Genomic DNA, 14,644 nt, shown 5'->3' on the forward strand with positions numbered 1-14,644 from the left:
AAGATTGGCCAAGGGAGTGGCCTTGAGACCTGCCAGACCCTGGGGTAAAGAGTTTAGTGGAAAGTGGCTTTGTTAAATAGCCCTCCTCAAGAGTCTGTCAAACTTAAGTGTCTTCATAGGTTGAAACAGAATGTAAACCTACACTACAGAGTAATGTGGAGAAGCACTTTGATTTTGTACAGATCTCTCCTGTTCAGTATTTCAGAGGTATATATAAACATGCACAAACATCTTATGATTTTGTTCATGTAAGCAGTCACCTAGGGAAGTGAAGGGATGGGAAGTCTTATCTCTTCTTTCCCTTGAATGCCCTACTTATTTCTACTGAAGTCTGGAACTTGGCTTCTTTAGGAGCATGTCATTATTTGGCATTCCAATTGTCCCAGACCTAGCCAGTGGGAGCCACTCTGATGACACTCATGTCCTTGCAAGGTGCCCCGTCAGTTTTTCTTGGACAAGATATTCCTGACTGATCTTGTACCCACCTTGGCCTAGGCCTGGGCTCAGCCATTTTCTCAGGGAGCCCTCACACATTGCTTTAGTATTTAGCATACTCCTTATTTATATCTTCCTGTATTAGTCTAGAGTCTACTTTTTTGAGAGCATATAGATGTCAGTCTTATTCACCAATAATATCCTCACCTGGCATAAGACCTGGCACGTTAGGTATTGACTAAACACTTAGTTAAAAAAATATTTTGTTATAGTTCAGTGTTTAAAATTGGGTTCCAAAATGATGCTGATGGCTTTTCTTTGTTTTCCCTTTTTCTAGGAAGAAATGTCGGCTATTTGGCAATGAGAAGTGGTGAAAACTGACATCATAGTGGTACACAAGCACTATGGGTCCTGACCCTCATGCTTCTTGGGCAGCCATTCTCCACTGGTAATGTTGGGAAGCCCTCCACTCCGCTGGAAAACACTAATCTGATCTTGGAAGTGGCTGGTTGTGGCAGGATGTGTCGACGATGATGATGGCAAGAAAGCAAGATGTCCGCATTCCCACCTACAACATCAGTGTGGTGGGATTGTCTGGGACTGAGAAGGAGAAAGGCCAGTGTGGCATTGGAAAGTCTTGTCTCTGCAACCGCTTTGTGCGCCCAAGTGCTGATGAGTTTCACTTGGACCATACTTCTGTCCTCAGCACCAGTGATTTTGGTGGGCGAGTGGTCAATAATGACCACTTTCTCTACTGGGGAGAAGTTAGCCGCTCCCTGGAGGATTGTGTGGAATGTAAGATGCACATTGTGGAGCAGACTGAATTTATTGATGATCAGACTTTTCAACCTCATCGAAGCACGGCCCTGCAGCCCTACATCAAGAGAGCTGCTGCAACCAAGCTTGCATCAGCTGAAAAACTCATGTACTTTTGCACTGACCAGCTGGGGCTGGAACAGGACTTTGAGCAGAAACAAATGCCAGATGGAAAGCTGCTGGTGGATGGTTTTCTTCTTGGTATTGATGTTAGCAGGGGCATGAATAGGAACTTTGATGACCAGCTCAAGTTTGTCTCCAATCTCTACAATCAGCTTGCAAAAACAAAAAAACCCATAGTGGTGGTCCTGACCAAGTGCGACGAGGGTGTTGAGCGGTACATTAGAGATGCACATACTTTTGCCTTAAGCAAAAAGAACCTTCAGGTTGTAGAGACCTCAGCACGATCCAATGTAAACGTGGACTTGGCTTTCAGCACCTTAGTGCAACTCATTGATAAAAGTCGGGGAAAGACGAAAATTATTCCTTATTTTGAAGCTCTCAAACAGCAGAGCCAGCAGATAGCTACAGCAAAAGACAAGTATGAGTGGCTAGTGAGTCGCATTGTGAAAAATCACAATGAGAATTGGTTGAGTGTCAGCCGCAAGATGCAGGCCTCCCCAGAGTACCAGGACTATGTCTACCTGGAAGGGACTCAGAAGGCCAAGAAGCTGTTTCTACAGCACATCCACCGCCTAAAGCACGAGCACATTGAGCGCAGGAGAAAGCTGTACCTGGCTGCCCTGCCGTTAGCTTTTGAAGCGCTTATTCCTAATCTAGATGAAATAGACCACCTAAGCTGCATAAAAGCCAAAAAACTCCTAGAGACCAAGCCAGAATTCTTGAAGTGGTTTGTTGTGCTTGAAGAGACACCATGGGATGCCACCAGTCACATTGACAACATGGAAAATGAACGGATTCCCTTTGACTTAATGGATACTGTTCCGGCAGAGCAGCTCTATGAGGCCCACTTAGAGAAGCTGAGGAATGAGAGGAGGAGAGCGGAGATGAGAAGGGCTTTCAAGGAAAACCTGGAGACCTCACCTTTCATAACTCCCGGTAAACCTTGGGAAGAGGCCCGTAGTTTTATTATGAATGAAGATTTCTATCAGTGGCTGGAAGAATCTGTATACATGGATATTTATGGCAAACATCAAAAGCAGATTATAGACAAAGCAAAGGAAGAATTTCAGGAGTTGCTTTTGGAATATTCAGAATTGTTTTATGAGCTGGAGCTGGATGCAAAGCCCAGCAAGGAGAAGATGGGTGTCATTCAGGATGTCCTGGGGGAGGAACAGCGATTTAAAGCACTACAAAAGCTCCAGGCAGAGCGGGATGCCCTCATTCTGAAGCACATTCATTTTGTGTACCACCCAACGAAAGAGACCTGTCCCAGCTGCCCAGCATGTGTGGACGCTAGAATTGAGCACTTGATTAGTTCTCGCTTTATCCGACCATCTGACCGGAATCAGAAAAATTCACTTTCTGATCCCAACATTGATAGGATCAACTTGGTTATCTTGGGCAAAGATGGCCTCGCCCGAGAGTTGGCCAATGAGATTCGAGCTCTTTGTACCAACGATGACAAGTATGTGATAGATGGTAAAATGTATGAACTTTCCCTGAGGCCAATAGAGGGGAATGTCAGGCTTCCTGTGAACTCTTTCCAGACACCAACCTTTCAGCCCCACGGCTGTCTCTGCCTTTACAATTCAAAGGAATCACTGTCCTACGTAGTAGAGAGTATAGAGAAAAGCAGAGAATCCACACTGGGCCGGCGGGATAATCATTTAGTCCACCTCCCCCTGACACTAATTTTGGTTAACAAGAGAGGCGACACCAGCGGAGAGACCCTGCATAGCTTAATACAACAAGGTCAGCAAATTGCTAGCAAACTTCAGTGTGTCTTTCTTGACCCGGCTTCTGCTGGCATCGGTTATGGACGCAACATTAACGAGAAGCAAATCAGTCAAGTTTTGAAGGGCCTACTAGACTCAAAGCGAAACTTAAACCTGGTCAGTTCTACTGCTAGCATCAAAGATTTGGCCGATGTCGATCTGCGAATTGTTATGTGTCTGATGTGTGGTGATCCTTTTAGTGCGGACGATATACTCTTTCCTGTCCTTCAGTCCCAAACCTGTAAGTCTTCCCATTGTGGAAGCAACAACTCTGTTTTACTTGAACTTCCAATTGGGCTACACAAAAAGCGCATTGAACTGTCTATTCTCTCATACCATTCCTCATTTAGTATCAGAAAGAGCCGGTTGGTTCATGGGTACATTGTTTTTTATTCAGCCAAACGTAAGGCCTCCTTGGCTATGTTATGTGCCTTTCTTTGTGAAGTGCAGGATATTATCCCTATCCAGCTTGTAGCACTCACTGATGGCGCCATAGATGTCCTGGACAATGACTTAAGTCGGGAACAACTGACAGAGGGGGAGGAGATTGCTCAAGAAATTGATGGAAGGTTCACAAGTATCCCCTGTAGCCAACCCCAGCACAAACTTGAGATCTTTCACCCATTTTTTAAAGATGTAGTGGAGAAGAAGAACATAATCGAGGCCACTCATATGTACGATAATGCTGCCGAGGCCTGTAGCACCACTGAGGAGGTCTTTAACTCCCCCCGGGCTGGCTCACCACTCTGCAACTCAAATCTGCAGGATTCAGAAGAGGATATCGAGCCCCCATCTTACACCCTGTTCCGAGAAGACACATCACTGCCCTCTCTGTCCAAAGACCATTCCAAGCTTTCTATGGAACTAGAGGGAAATGACGGGCTATCTTTCATCATGAGCAATTTTGAGAGTAAACTGAACAACAAAGTACCTCCACCAGTCAAACCAAAGCCCCCCGTCCATTTTGAAATTACAAAGGGAGATCTGTCTTATTTAGACCAAGGCCACAGGGATGGACAGAGGAAGTCTGTGTCCTCTAGTCCTTGGCTGCCTCAGGATGGCTTCGATCCTTCTGACTACGCTGAACCCATGGATGCTGTGGTCAAGCCAAGGAATGAAGAAGAAAATATATACTCTGTGCCCCACGACAGCACCCAAGGCAAAATCATCACCATTCGGAATATTAACAAAGCCCAGTCCAATGGCAGTGGCAATGGTTCCGACAGCGAGATGGACACCAGTTCTCTAGAGCGAGGCCGCAAGGTATCCATCGTGAGCAAGCCAGTGCTATACAGGACGAGATGCGCCCGGCTGGGGCGGTTTGCTCGTTATCGAACCAGTTTCAGCGTGGGGAGTGACGATGAGCTGGGGCCCATCCGGAAGAAGGAGGAGGATCAGGCATCCCAGGGTTATAAAGGGGACAATGCTGTCATTCCATACGAAACAGATGAAGACCCGAGGAGGAGGAATATCCTTCGTAGTCTAAGGAGGAACACTAAGGTAAGACACCAGTTTAGAGTGAATCAGGGCCTGCGTGCACTGACTCAGGAGAATTGATTGATGATGACTTTGATGACTTCAAGGACAACTTCGGTTAAAAAAATCTTCCTGTGTGTGTAAGAGAAAGATATTTTATTTTTGACCTTGCTTTAAAGAGTTAGTGGTATCTCAGATCACCACAACTGGCAGCCTGCAAGTAGTTAGGACCTTGGTTAGGTAGCCTGAGTTGTCTTTGTCTAAAACAATAATTAATTATCAAAATGAGCAGATGGTGCAAAACTTGACTATGTCCTGCCAAGTGGTCAAGCCAGTGACGATATACTTATTCTTTCTTCATTTCAACATCATATTGCAGAATTACCTGCCTCGGGCTCTTACTGCTAGATATACATATCATCCATACATTTCTTAAGTGCTCTTTCTTTCCCTTGCTGATCCACAAAGGTTGCTACATTTTAGATTAGCGAGAAATTGATGTTTATTTGTACTCACAAAGCAGCGAAAGGCTTTCAGGTACATAAATGGAAGAGTCTTGCCACTGAGAGAAAGCGGTCTCATATTTATAAACTTGAAAAGCTGTCTAGTTCCATTTATCATATCCTTCAGCAAGTTGCTGCTATCAGTGAGAGCTTTTTTTTTGTACCATGGATTGAACCCAGGGACACTTTACCACTGAACCACATCCCCAGCCCTTTTTCATATTCTACATTTTATTTATAGTCACCCCTTTTGATGTTTGCCATAAAAATCCATGTGTACAGCTCAACTCTTGCTGAGTTGCTCAGGGCCTTGCTAAATTGCTAAGGCTGGCTTTAAACTTGTGATCCTCCTGCCTCAGCCTCCAGAGCCAATTGGGATTACAGGCGTGCTCCACCACGCCCAGCAAGAGAGCCTCACATTTTACTTAGGGACCACAAGTGGGACAGGGAGGAAAATTGGAAGGGATTATACAGTTAATAGTATGCATCATGTATGTCAGTCCTGCTCTGCGGTATGTAGAGGCAGTGACCCCAGTGCAGCAATAGATGAAGTCTTTTTTCTTGAGTAGAATTGTAGTTTGTAGGGCAGAAATCTGTAAGGGGTACCCTGTCCCTAACTTAGTCTTTTTCTTTTATTCCCCACTTAGAGTAGCAGGACATACTCTGTTTTTCCAGAGAAAGACATCTTAATGAGAGATCACAACAGAAATACAACAACCCTTGACCCAGCATTATGATACACAGAATGGTTTCTCTACATTGAAAGTTCTTGCTGCTGCCTTCCTGTGAAATAGTAGAGAACAAAGTCATTTGTCTGGCAGTATTACAGGGACTTGTGGAAAGCAAAGTTGCCAGAAACATTTGTGCTATTCCAAAACATACCAAATCGGAAGGCTCTGGAGTCCAGGCTGTCTTGAGAGCTGATGATTCTGTTGTAAAGAATAACGTTCAGCAGCACTTAGGACCCGCAGAGATGGAGGGACATGGTTCTGTTGCCTCCCAAGGAAATCGCATCTGCTTTGTGTTCACTCATTGTGTGCACAGTGCTCCCCAGTCACCATTAACCAGGAGCTTCCAGAGTTTTCTTACCTGTGCAGTGTCAGGGCAGAGGGCAGTGTCGTGTTCTGCCCTCTCTCCTCATCTGCCTGTTGAGTGATAATAGAATCATGCATTCTTCTATTGGATCCTCCTCAGCTTGTTTTTCCACATGGAGTCCTTCATTTGATTTGCCTCCAGTATTTTATTCTCCAGTGATTGGAGGGAGACAGACATATCCAAAGCTTCCTTACATAGGAAGCCAGAAAACAGCCTCCCGATATTTTCCCAAAGCTCCCTTTTAATGATCTCGAATCCAAACATTTTGAACATTTTGACTTTCTTCTCTTCCTCCTCCACTCCCAGTGAAGCCTGTTGCCAGGAGAGCCTATCAGACCCTGACAGTCTTCTAAATTGTGGGGGTGTTTGCACACCTGGGAATTAGGAAGGTGGTATAATAGTATACTGAGTTATGATTTTTTTCTGACTTCTGGTGACATTTTTAATACTTACTGAAAGTGATTCTTCTAAAATACATTCCAAAACAAGCTGTGCTTTCAAGAACTCTCACTCTGCTGCAGACTCGGAAAGAACAGCTGGCCTCGGAGCCTTAGAGGTGGCTGTGTTTGTGCTGGCGGCCAGGCTTCTTCATCTGAAACCACCTGACTCAAGGCTGCCAGGTCCCCATGCAAGGAGCCGAGACTGCTGGCCCATCCTTAGTGATGTGGACCATGCCTCTTTGAGTCAAATAAAAACAATTCCTCTGGCCCAAGAACAATTACATGCCGAAAGTCAGTTTAGGAATATCCTTTGAAAAGAGTGAATGTTAGCTGAAATTGTCTTTTCCTGCAATGGAGAATGGTTTTTGAATGAGCATGGCTGCTTTGTCAGCCCAGTGCAGAGAGGAGGAAAGCCTTTGCTACTAGAGCAAATTTTCTGTCAAAATTGCTACCATTAAGAGTGCAAGTTGATGGACTGGGGTCATAGCACAATGGTAGAGTGCTTACCTAGCATGTGTGAGGCACTGGGTTTGATTCTCAACACCACATATGCTGACCATAAATAAAATAAAGGTTCATGGGCAACTAAAAAATATTTTTTAAAAAATGCAGATTGACACTTGTTTTACTGGAAAAGCAAGAAACCAGCAAGTCAGAGAAGGCCAAGCCCAGCCCTACTGTTGGGGATTTGGCCTTTGATTTTTATTGGCATGCCAAAGCAATATGACATTTATTTGAAGTGAGGGGAAAGCCAGGAACTCCAATTTTAGTTGGTCATGGAAAACAACTCAGTCCCTCGTCCATGCCAGACACTCTGGGGGGAATGGCCCAGCTCTTTCTTGCCCAGGGAAGACTGGGTGTGACAGAGCACCCACGGCAGGAATTGGGGGTGTTCGGGTCGAGTGGGGTTTAGTGATTAGCATCTGAGGCCCTGGGAATCAGGGGACTCCTGGTCAGATCCCAGCTCCCCTACTTCCTCCCTTGGACTTTGAGCACATGAGTTACTTCTTCATATCCTGCTGTAAAAGAGCGAACATCTTCCTCTTAGGTTGGGAGGAATGGACACAGGGCAGACCAGGGACACTTTAGCAGCTGTTGGTGTGTAACTAGACTGAAGCATTGGCACAGGGTGAGTGGAGACCTGAAAGTGAAATAGGCTTGTCATACTCAGAAAAAGGAGACAGCTAGTCTGGGCTAGCTGACCAACACCTTCCCTCCTTTCTGTATAAGTATTAACCCTTGTTAAACCCTGTTTTCTTGGTGCTTCCCCTGGCACCTGTCCTAGCAAAAAACCTCTGCTCTGGGTGCCAGTGCACCAATAGGGGAGAAAGAAAAATCACCCAGTTCCCTCGGCTAATTTGCTAGATTAGTTCTTTGCCATGAAACTGGAGTCAGAGTGAGGGATGAGCTTTCATTTCTCCTAATGAAAGTGCAGACTGTAAAGCTGACTCTCCTTCTGGGTCCTTTTCCCAGAGGAACCATTCAGCAACCCACCCTCAGTGGGAGCCTTCCGCACTCTGCTGAATGAAATTGAAACTGTGATTGCACTTCAGTGAGGTTTGTGAATAGAGCTTTGTCTGAAGCGTTGGTGCTGCACATGGTCTCTGTCTCCCAGTGCCGGGCGTTTGCAAAGACGAGGTTGGGATCGGCGGCTCTTATTTTAAAGCCAAGAAATAAGCTGGGAACCTTGCTCCACAAATGTCCTGAATTTGATGTGTTTGACCATGATTTAAAGAAAGGACGTTCTTGGCTATTTACCCTTTTATCTGATATGTTCTTATTTTTGTGTAAAAAGAAAAAGACAAAAAAGAATGATAAAGAAAATCTTTCACTCACTGTAGCTGCCACATGACAAGACAACCTATTGAAAAGCTAACCAATTCAATCAAGCATTGTTTGGTCTATAAGGCACCAAGTAACCAGTTTGACAGTTTGTGTTCCCCCAACCCCCCAAGTGAATTGGCTTATTTCATTGGATTCAGTGAATTGGCTGGTTGTTGTGGCTTTGTGTGGACACAGCTCTCATTTTGTGAGGCCTAGAGTGGAGTTAAAGTTTCTAGTGTGAATAAAAACCAGCTGGAGAAGTGGACTGCTTGCTCCCCTGGGAGGGATATTGATTTGATAGACAAGCTGAATGCTATGAGACTGAGTTCTTTATAACCTGCTCAGGAAAGACTCAGTGTGTGCTTCAGAAAAGGCTCACCCTACTCGGTGAGATGGTGGTGGTTTGCCTGATTTGGAGTGGTGCTGGGGATTGGACCCAGGGAGCTCTACCACTGAGCTCCATTCCCAGGTCCTTTTTATTTTATTTTGGAACAGGGTCTCCCTCTGTTGCCCAGGCTGGCCTTGAACTTGTGATTCTCCTGCCTCAGCCTCTCAAGTGCCTGGGATTACAGGTGTGTGCCACCATGCATGACCATCAGAGCTGAGGTATTTGAACCCAGTCTCCTGATTTCTGCTCTCACTGGGTTTTTAGAGTTGAATCCACAAGAAAGCTGCTAATAATCAATGGTCAGGTGTTAATATTCAGTGATCAGTTACCACTCAATCCATTCAATTTGTCCATTCAAACAAAGGACCTTAGTTATCTATAAACAAAGTCCATTTCCCCACACTGTTCCCTAAGAATGGCATGATGCTGTGTTTGTTTCTGGTGTTAGAGTCTAGCTGAGTAGAAGACCCTGGAGACCCTGAAATAGCCACTGGAACTTGGAGAAATTGTTTCAAACTGGTGTCACTGGGTTCTCTGTTTATTTTAAACCTGAAGAACTTCTGTATCATGTTTTGGTGATAAAAGTAGACTATATTTTAACTATCTGCCTTAGCTTTCAGCACACACCTGTGCTTAAAATAAATAAATAAAATTACAATAGACAACCCAAAACTGTTTTTTAAAGAACAGAGAATTGTGGTGATGCTTCACTGAGCTAACTTGTTCTCTATACTTGGTGATGCTGAAATACCTTTGCAGGGATCCAGATGATTTCAACTTTAATCAGGAATTAACCCTGCTTCCAAAGGGAAGGACTTATACATGAATTCATCCAGTGTTCAGGAAGAGGCAAACAAATAAAGAAGGGGCCACAGTGCTGGGAAGTGCAGCATCAACGTGCGTAGAATTCCAGGCAGGGCATTGAGCATGTCTGGATCTCTCAAGCCCTCCTCTCTGTTTAGTCCTTAGTTGCACTGGCCATGAATTAAGTCAGTGAGAGTAACAGGAATGGAGCAGTTTTGCCAGGCTTCATGCCTTCCTAGAGCAAAAAGCTATGATCTCTGTATGGGGCCTGTGGTGGATGACTGACCTTCCTTTCTTTTCCCATCCTTCAGGAGGCCTAAATGGTAGGAAGGCCAGGACTTCATGCCCCTTCCTGTTCATTCCTAAAAATGCTCTCAGCTAGTGAGTGACTGAATCATGCTACTAACTGCCAGCCTGAAGGAGACCAAATCTGAACATTTGTCCTTAAAGAATAGACTTCTCTAGCAAGAATTAGTCTGCCCACAGGTTTTATCTTAAACTTGAACTTGGATATATTCTGAGCCAGTAGCAGAAGAACATATGGGGCTTAAGTGAACAGCAAGAAGGTCCTTTTGAAAATGAGAGAGTAATTGCTGATCAGAGATGCAGTATTGATTGTAGAATTTGGAAGAAGCTTGAGTAATGTCATTTGTGGAATTTTTCAGCTTTTCTAAGATTGCTTCATTAAGTTAGTCCAGAGTATGTCACCACACAACCTGGCAAGCCTTGTGTGTGACCCGCTGGGGCTCTGCTTCTGTTGGTTTCCCTTTCCTTCCCATTCAGATAATACCATCCCTTTTCCAGACTATGTTCTGTATATTGTATTCTGCCTTTAAAAAAAAAGTTGCATATCCAAAAGCCTGCATTCTCATTTTTTTGTTTGTGGTAGTAGGGAGTGAATGCAGGGGCATTTTCCCACTGCACTATATCCCCAGCCCTTTTTATTTTTTATTTTGAGGCAGAGGCTCCCTAAGTATCTAAGGCTGGCCTTGAACTTGGAATTTTCCTACCTCAACATCTCGAGTAGCTGGAATTGCAGGCGTGCAACACTGTGCCTGGCTGGATTGTTTTTTATTGTCTTTTTTTTTTTTTTTTTTTTCCTCAATTGTAGGTGGACATGATACCCTTTATTTTATTTACTTATTCTTATGTGGTGCTGAGGATTGAGCCCAGTGCCTCATATACACCAGGCAAGTGCTCTACCTTTGAACCACAACTCCAGCCCCTTTTTATTGTCTTTGTTAACTACATTACCAGCGTTTAAAAGGTTATGCTAGCCAGGCATGGTGGCACACACCTGTAATCCCAGCAGCTCGGCTGAAGCAGGAGGATCACAAGTTAAAAGCCAGCCTCAGCAATTTAGTGGAGTCCTAAGCAACTTAGCAAGAGCCTTTCTCAAAATAATAAATAAAAGTAGCTGGAGGTGTGGCTCAATGGTTAAGTGCTCCTGGGTTTAATGCCTGGGAGACTATGCTAGTTGGTACACAACTCTAGTTATCATATTATCTGACCCAAAAATCTGAATAGGTACTTAGACATGTATAAGAGTATTTACGGAGAGCAGAAGAAAATATTTGAAGTTGACAACTTGAGATCACTAAGGAGCTATGCTTGCTGTTCTCACAGAAAATAGATTATTATTATCCAGAGAGGGTGACTGGCCTCTCTACTGGAGGCCTGGAACTGCCCATGTACTAACAGTCCTCCTGGCCTTTTGCTTTGTCACTCAGTTAGTTCTTACCTGTGTGATGTCCGGGTCAGCTGTTCTTGGGGCTCCATCTTTTACCAGTCAGAGAGTAAGCTCATCAAGGGTGAGAGGTGACTTTGGTCCTGGTATTAACTTTGCCACCACTTCCTTTAATGACCTTGGATAATTCATTAAAAAAGAAAAACACAGGGCTGGGGAAATAGCTCAGTCGGTAGAGTGCTTGCCTTGCAAGCACAAGGCCCTGGGTTTGATCCCCAGCACCGCAAAAAAAAGAAAAAAGAAAAACACCAGGGGCTGGGAATGTAGCTCAGTTGGTAGAGTGCTTGCCTAGCATGCACAGAGCCTTGGGTTCAATCCCCAGCACTACCGGAAAAAAAAAAAAAAAAAGAAAGAAAGAAAAGAAAAACACCAAGATCCCTGTCTTCTAAGAACTTAGCCCAGTAGAAAAATAGTTGTGTGTGTGTGTATGTTAGTGACTATACCTTACTCAGTGCCTGTAGAGTGACAGAGGGAATTAACCATTTCATCTGGTTTTTTAAAAGAATTTTTGATACAGTACTATCCAAGTGTGAACAAGGCCCTCTGAGCCTCTTGTCAGTGAGAGCAGAACATGAAAGGAGAAGAGATCTGCACCCAGGCAGCCCTTACCCAAGCAGGGAAGGAATATTGGTCAGGTGCATTATTGGAAACTGTTCAGCATACTTGTTGAGATTCCACTGCACATCAGACTCTCAATTCCAAATGTCTTCTAGACTTAAGGAAGGACCCCTTCTCCTGGCTCTTCCTTATTCCTTAGCTGACATTCTACCCTTTATCTTACCCCTGTGGGCTTGGAAAGGCTGTGGGGTAGGTTTACACCCCAGTAGGGAGCAGAGGCAGGTGGTGAATGTGGTTTCCTACTTTGCCACAGTCTTGAGTTTTGCGTTTATGCCCTATTTCTCAAAAACCCAGAGGCCAGGGGCTCATTCCAATAATTTCTTCCCCCAAATGCAGCATTGGCATAAACCATTGTTTATAAGTTTTGACACATGATCAGTTTAAAGACTAAGAAATAGGCATTTCTTTTTAATTTTTTAAAAATATTTTTTAGTTGTCAGTGGACCTGTATTATATTTATTTATATGTGGTGCTGAGAAGTCAAGGTGAAGGTGATCCAAGCTGGTCCAGCCCTGTGTCTGGGCCGTGGCATTTCATCATGGAGGGAGGAGTTGGACTTTGGCAGTCATCAGTGACAGCACTGTGCACACTGGGCTGGAATCTCTCCAAGCCTCCCTCTGGACCATGCATCTGACCTTACCTTTCAGGGTGGTGGTGAGGTTGACATAACTGCAGGTCACTCAGTACTCACGTGGATCACTGTTCCATTTTTGACCCAGTTGTACCCTACACTTTGAGGCACAGATGTGTAGATGGTTCTCATGGTTGTCATGGCTGGCTAGATGCTTTTTCAGGTCAGCCCACTGAGTGAGTATCCCCCAAAGAAGATGGATGTTGAGTTAGTGTCACTTTATCTTCTCTAAGCACCTGCTGCAGAGAATGTTTCCCATGACTCTGTGATGAGGGACACATATCTGACTGGGAGCAGGAGACTTCTGGCAGGCCACTCAAGAATGGCATTTCCAGCTGAAGTGTGCCCAGTAATCTTTCAGACGCCTGAAGTCTCGGTCACTGTATCTGCAGTCTGACTCGACCCTTGGCACATGCCACAAACTCCTGATTTCCATTCTAGGCAGGTTTAGAATTAGTTGTACAAGAATTCATTTCCTAATTTTGTGACACCCTAAAGAGTCTTCAGTTATCTCAAGGATGTATTGCACATTCTGTAAACCAAAGTTTAACTCTTTTCTTAAAAGGTGAAAGGGTGGGGAAAATCCATCTCCTTTAGCAGGAGGTTGATGGTATTGCAGAGCTTGGTCTCCATTTCCACATTCATGAGCTGAGGATTGCACTAGTGTTAGACTTTTTGAGGTGAAAGAAATTAGCAGCTGTCTAATTTAACCTTCCATCTCTCTCAACAAGACCCCTTTGGAAGCCATTTGGACATACTTATCATAGTGCCCCATTCTTTCCTTTTCCAGCTTAGAGGTCTTTGGTATTTTATATGAGGATATCTTATTGCCATTAGAAGTTCTCCAGATGCTCCGTGTTCATTTATCCCACGAACTTCCACAAGGAGGCTGTACACGGAAGTGATTGAGAGCACAGATTTTTTTGCAGTCACACCGACCGGATGGGAAAGCTACTGGAAAGTCCTAGGAAAATCCAGTGGGGTGCTTAACATCCACACCCACAGATCAGTTGTGAACTTGAGTGGTGTAACACATGTTAAAGAACTTTGGGTCTGGTGCATAAAAGTATTCAGTTGACTAGAGCTAAATTTTCTTAGCCAACTTTGATAAAACATACCTGTATCATGTTTGGTCCTGAAAAGGTGAAGAAGCACGAGATTAAAACTTGTCTGGCTACTAGAACTGTTCAGAAGGCTTTTTATGTGGTTAGGAGGCACTTCCTCACAGCTTCCCTTTTCGTTTCATTTTTCCCCCTTTACAACAGTTTACTTAGAAGTCTTAGTTTTACTGAAGAACAATGCTATTAGGTTAGTTTTGGCAGGATTGATGGAAGAACATTGTTTCAACACAGATGGTTGACTTTAGTTAATAGTGCTCCAGAGCTAACCTTTCAAATGTTAGGGAAGTTTTCAGGGAGAGGCTTGCTTGATGCATCTGGTTGCAACAATGTGTAACAACGGTACTCAGCCCTTCTCTTTCCTTTGTAAGAACTCTGAGTTTATTGAATGACCACTGTGTATAAGGTGCTGAGCCACTTCCGTAACTCATATCACTTAACCTTCATGACTGCCTTGTCACCAGGCTCCACCTCATAGAGGTAGAAATGGCACATTATTTGACTCAGTTCACAAAACTTGTCAGAATTCTGACTCAGGTCTGTTAGACTTCAAAGCTTAAGTTTTTCATTTTCTTTTTCTTTTCTTGGGGGGGGGGGGTCTGTGTTCAGTGGTTCTGCACATTGAACCCAGGGGCACTTTACCACTGAGCCACATTCCCAGCCCTTTTTATTTATTTATTTATTTATTTTTGAATATGGTCTCTAAGTTGCTTAGGCTGGCCTTGAACTTGTGATCTTCCTGCCTCAGCTGTCCAAATGGCTGGGATTACTGGTGTGTACCACCACGCCTGATTCAAAACTTAAATTCTTTATGGTATACTTTACACAAGTAAAATATGCTAGACAGTCTA

General features: G+C 44.2%; 1 protein-coding gene across 2 annotated transcripts in view; it reads left to right on the forward strand.

Moving 5' to 3' along the window:
* The window catches only part of ARHGAP35 (Rho GTPase activating protein 35), a 110,321-nt gene that overhangs the window by 42,733 nt on the left and 52,944 nt on the right, over positions 1–14,644 (forward strand). For both annotated transcript variants that reach the window (XM_079119549.1, XM_079119550.1), the window contains exon 2: positions 773–4,649. In XM_079119549.1, the coding sequence (XP_078975675.1) occupies positions 966–4,649 (3,684 nt within the window). In that variant the 5' untranslated portion in view covers positions 773–965. The remainder of the gene's footprint in view (positions 1–772; positions 4,650–14,644) is intronic.

This window comes from Sciurus vulgaris (genome assembly GCF_902686455.1).
Source record: "Sciurus vulgaris genome assembly, chromosome: 17".
NCBI lineage: Eukaryota > Metazoa > Chordata > Mammalia > Rodentia > Sciuridae > Sciurus > Sciurus vulgaris.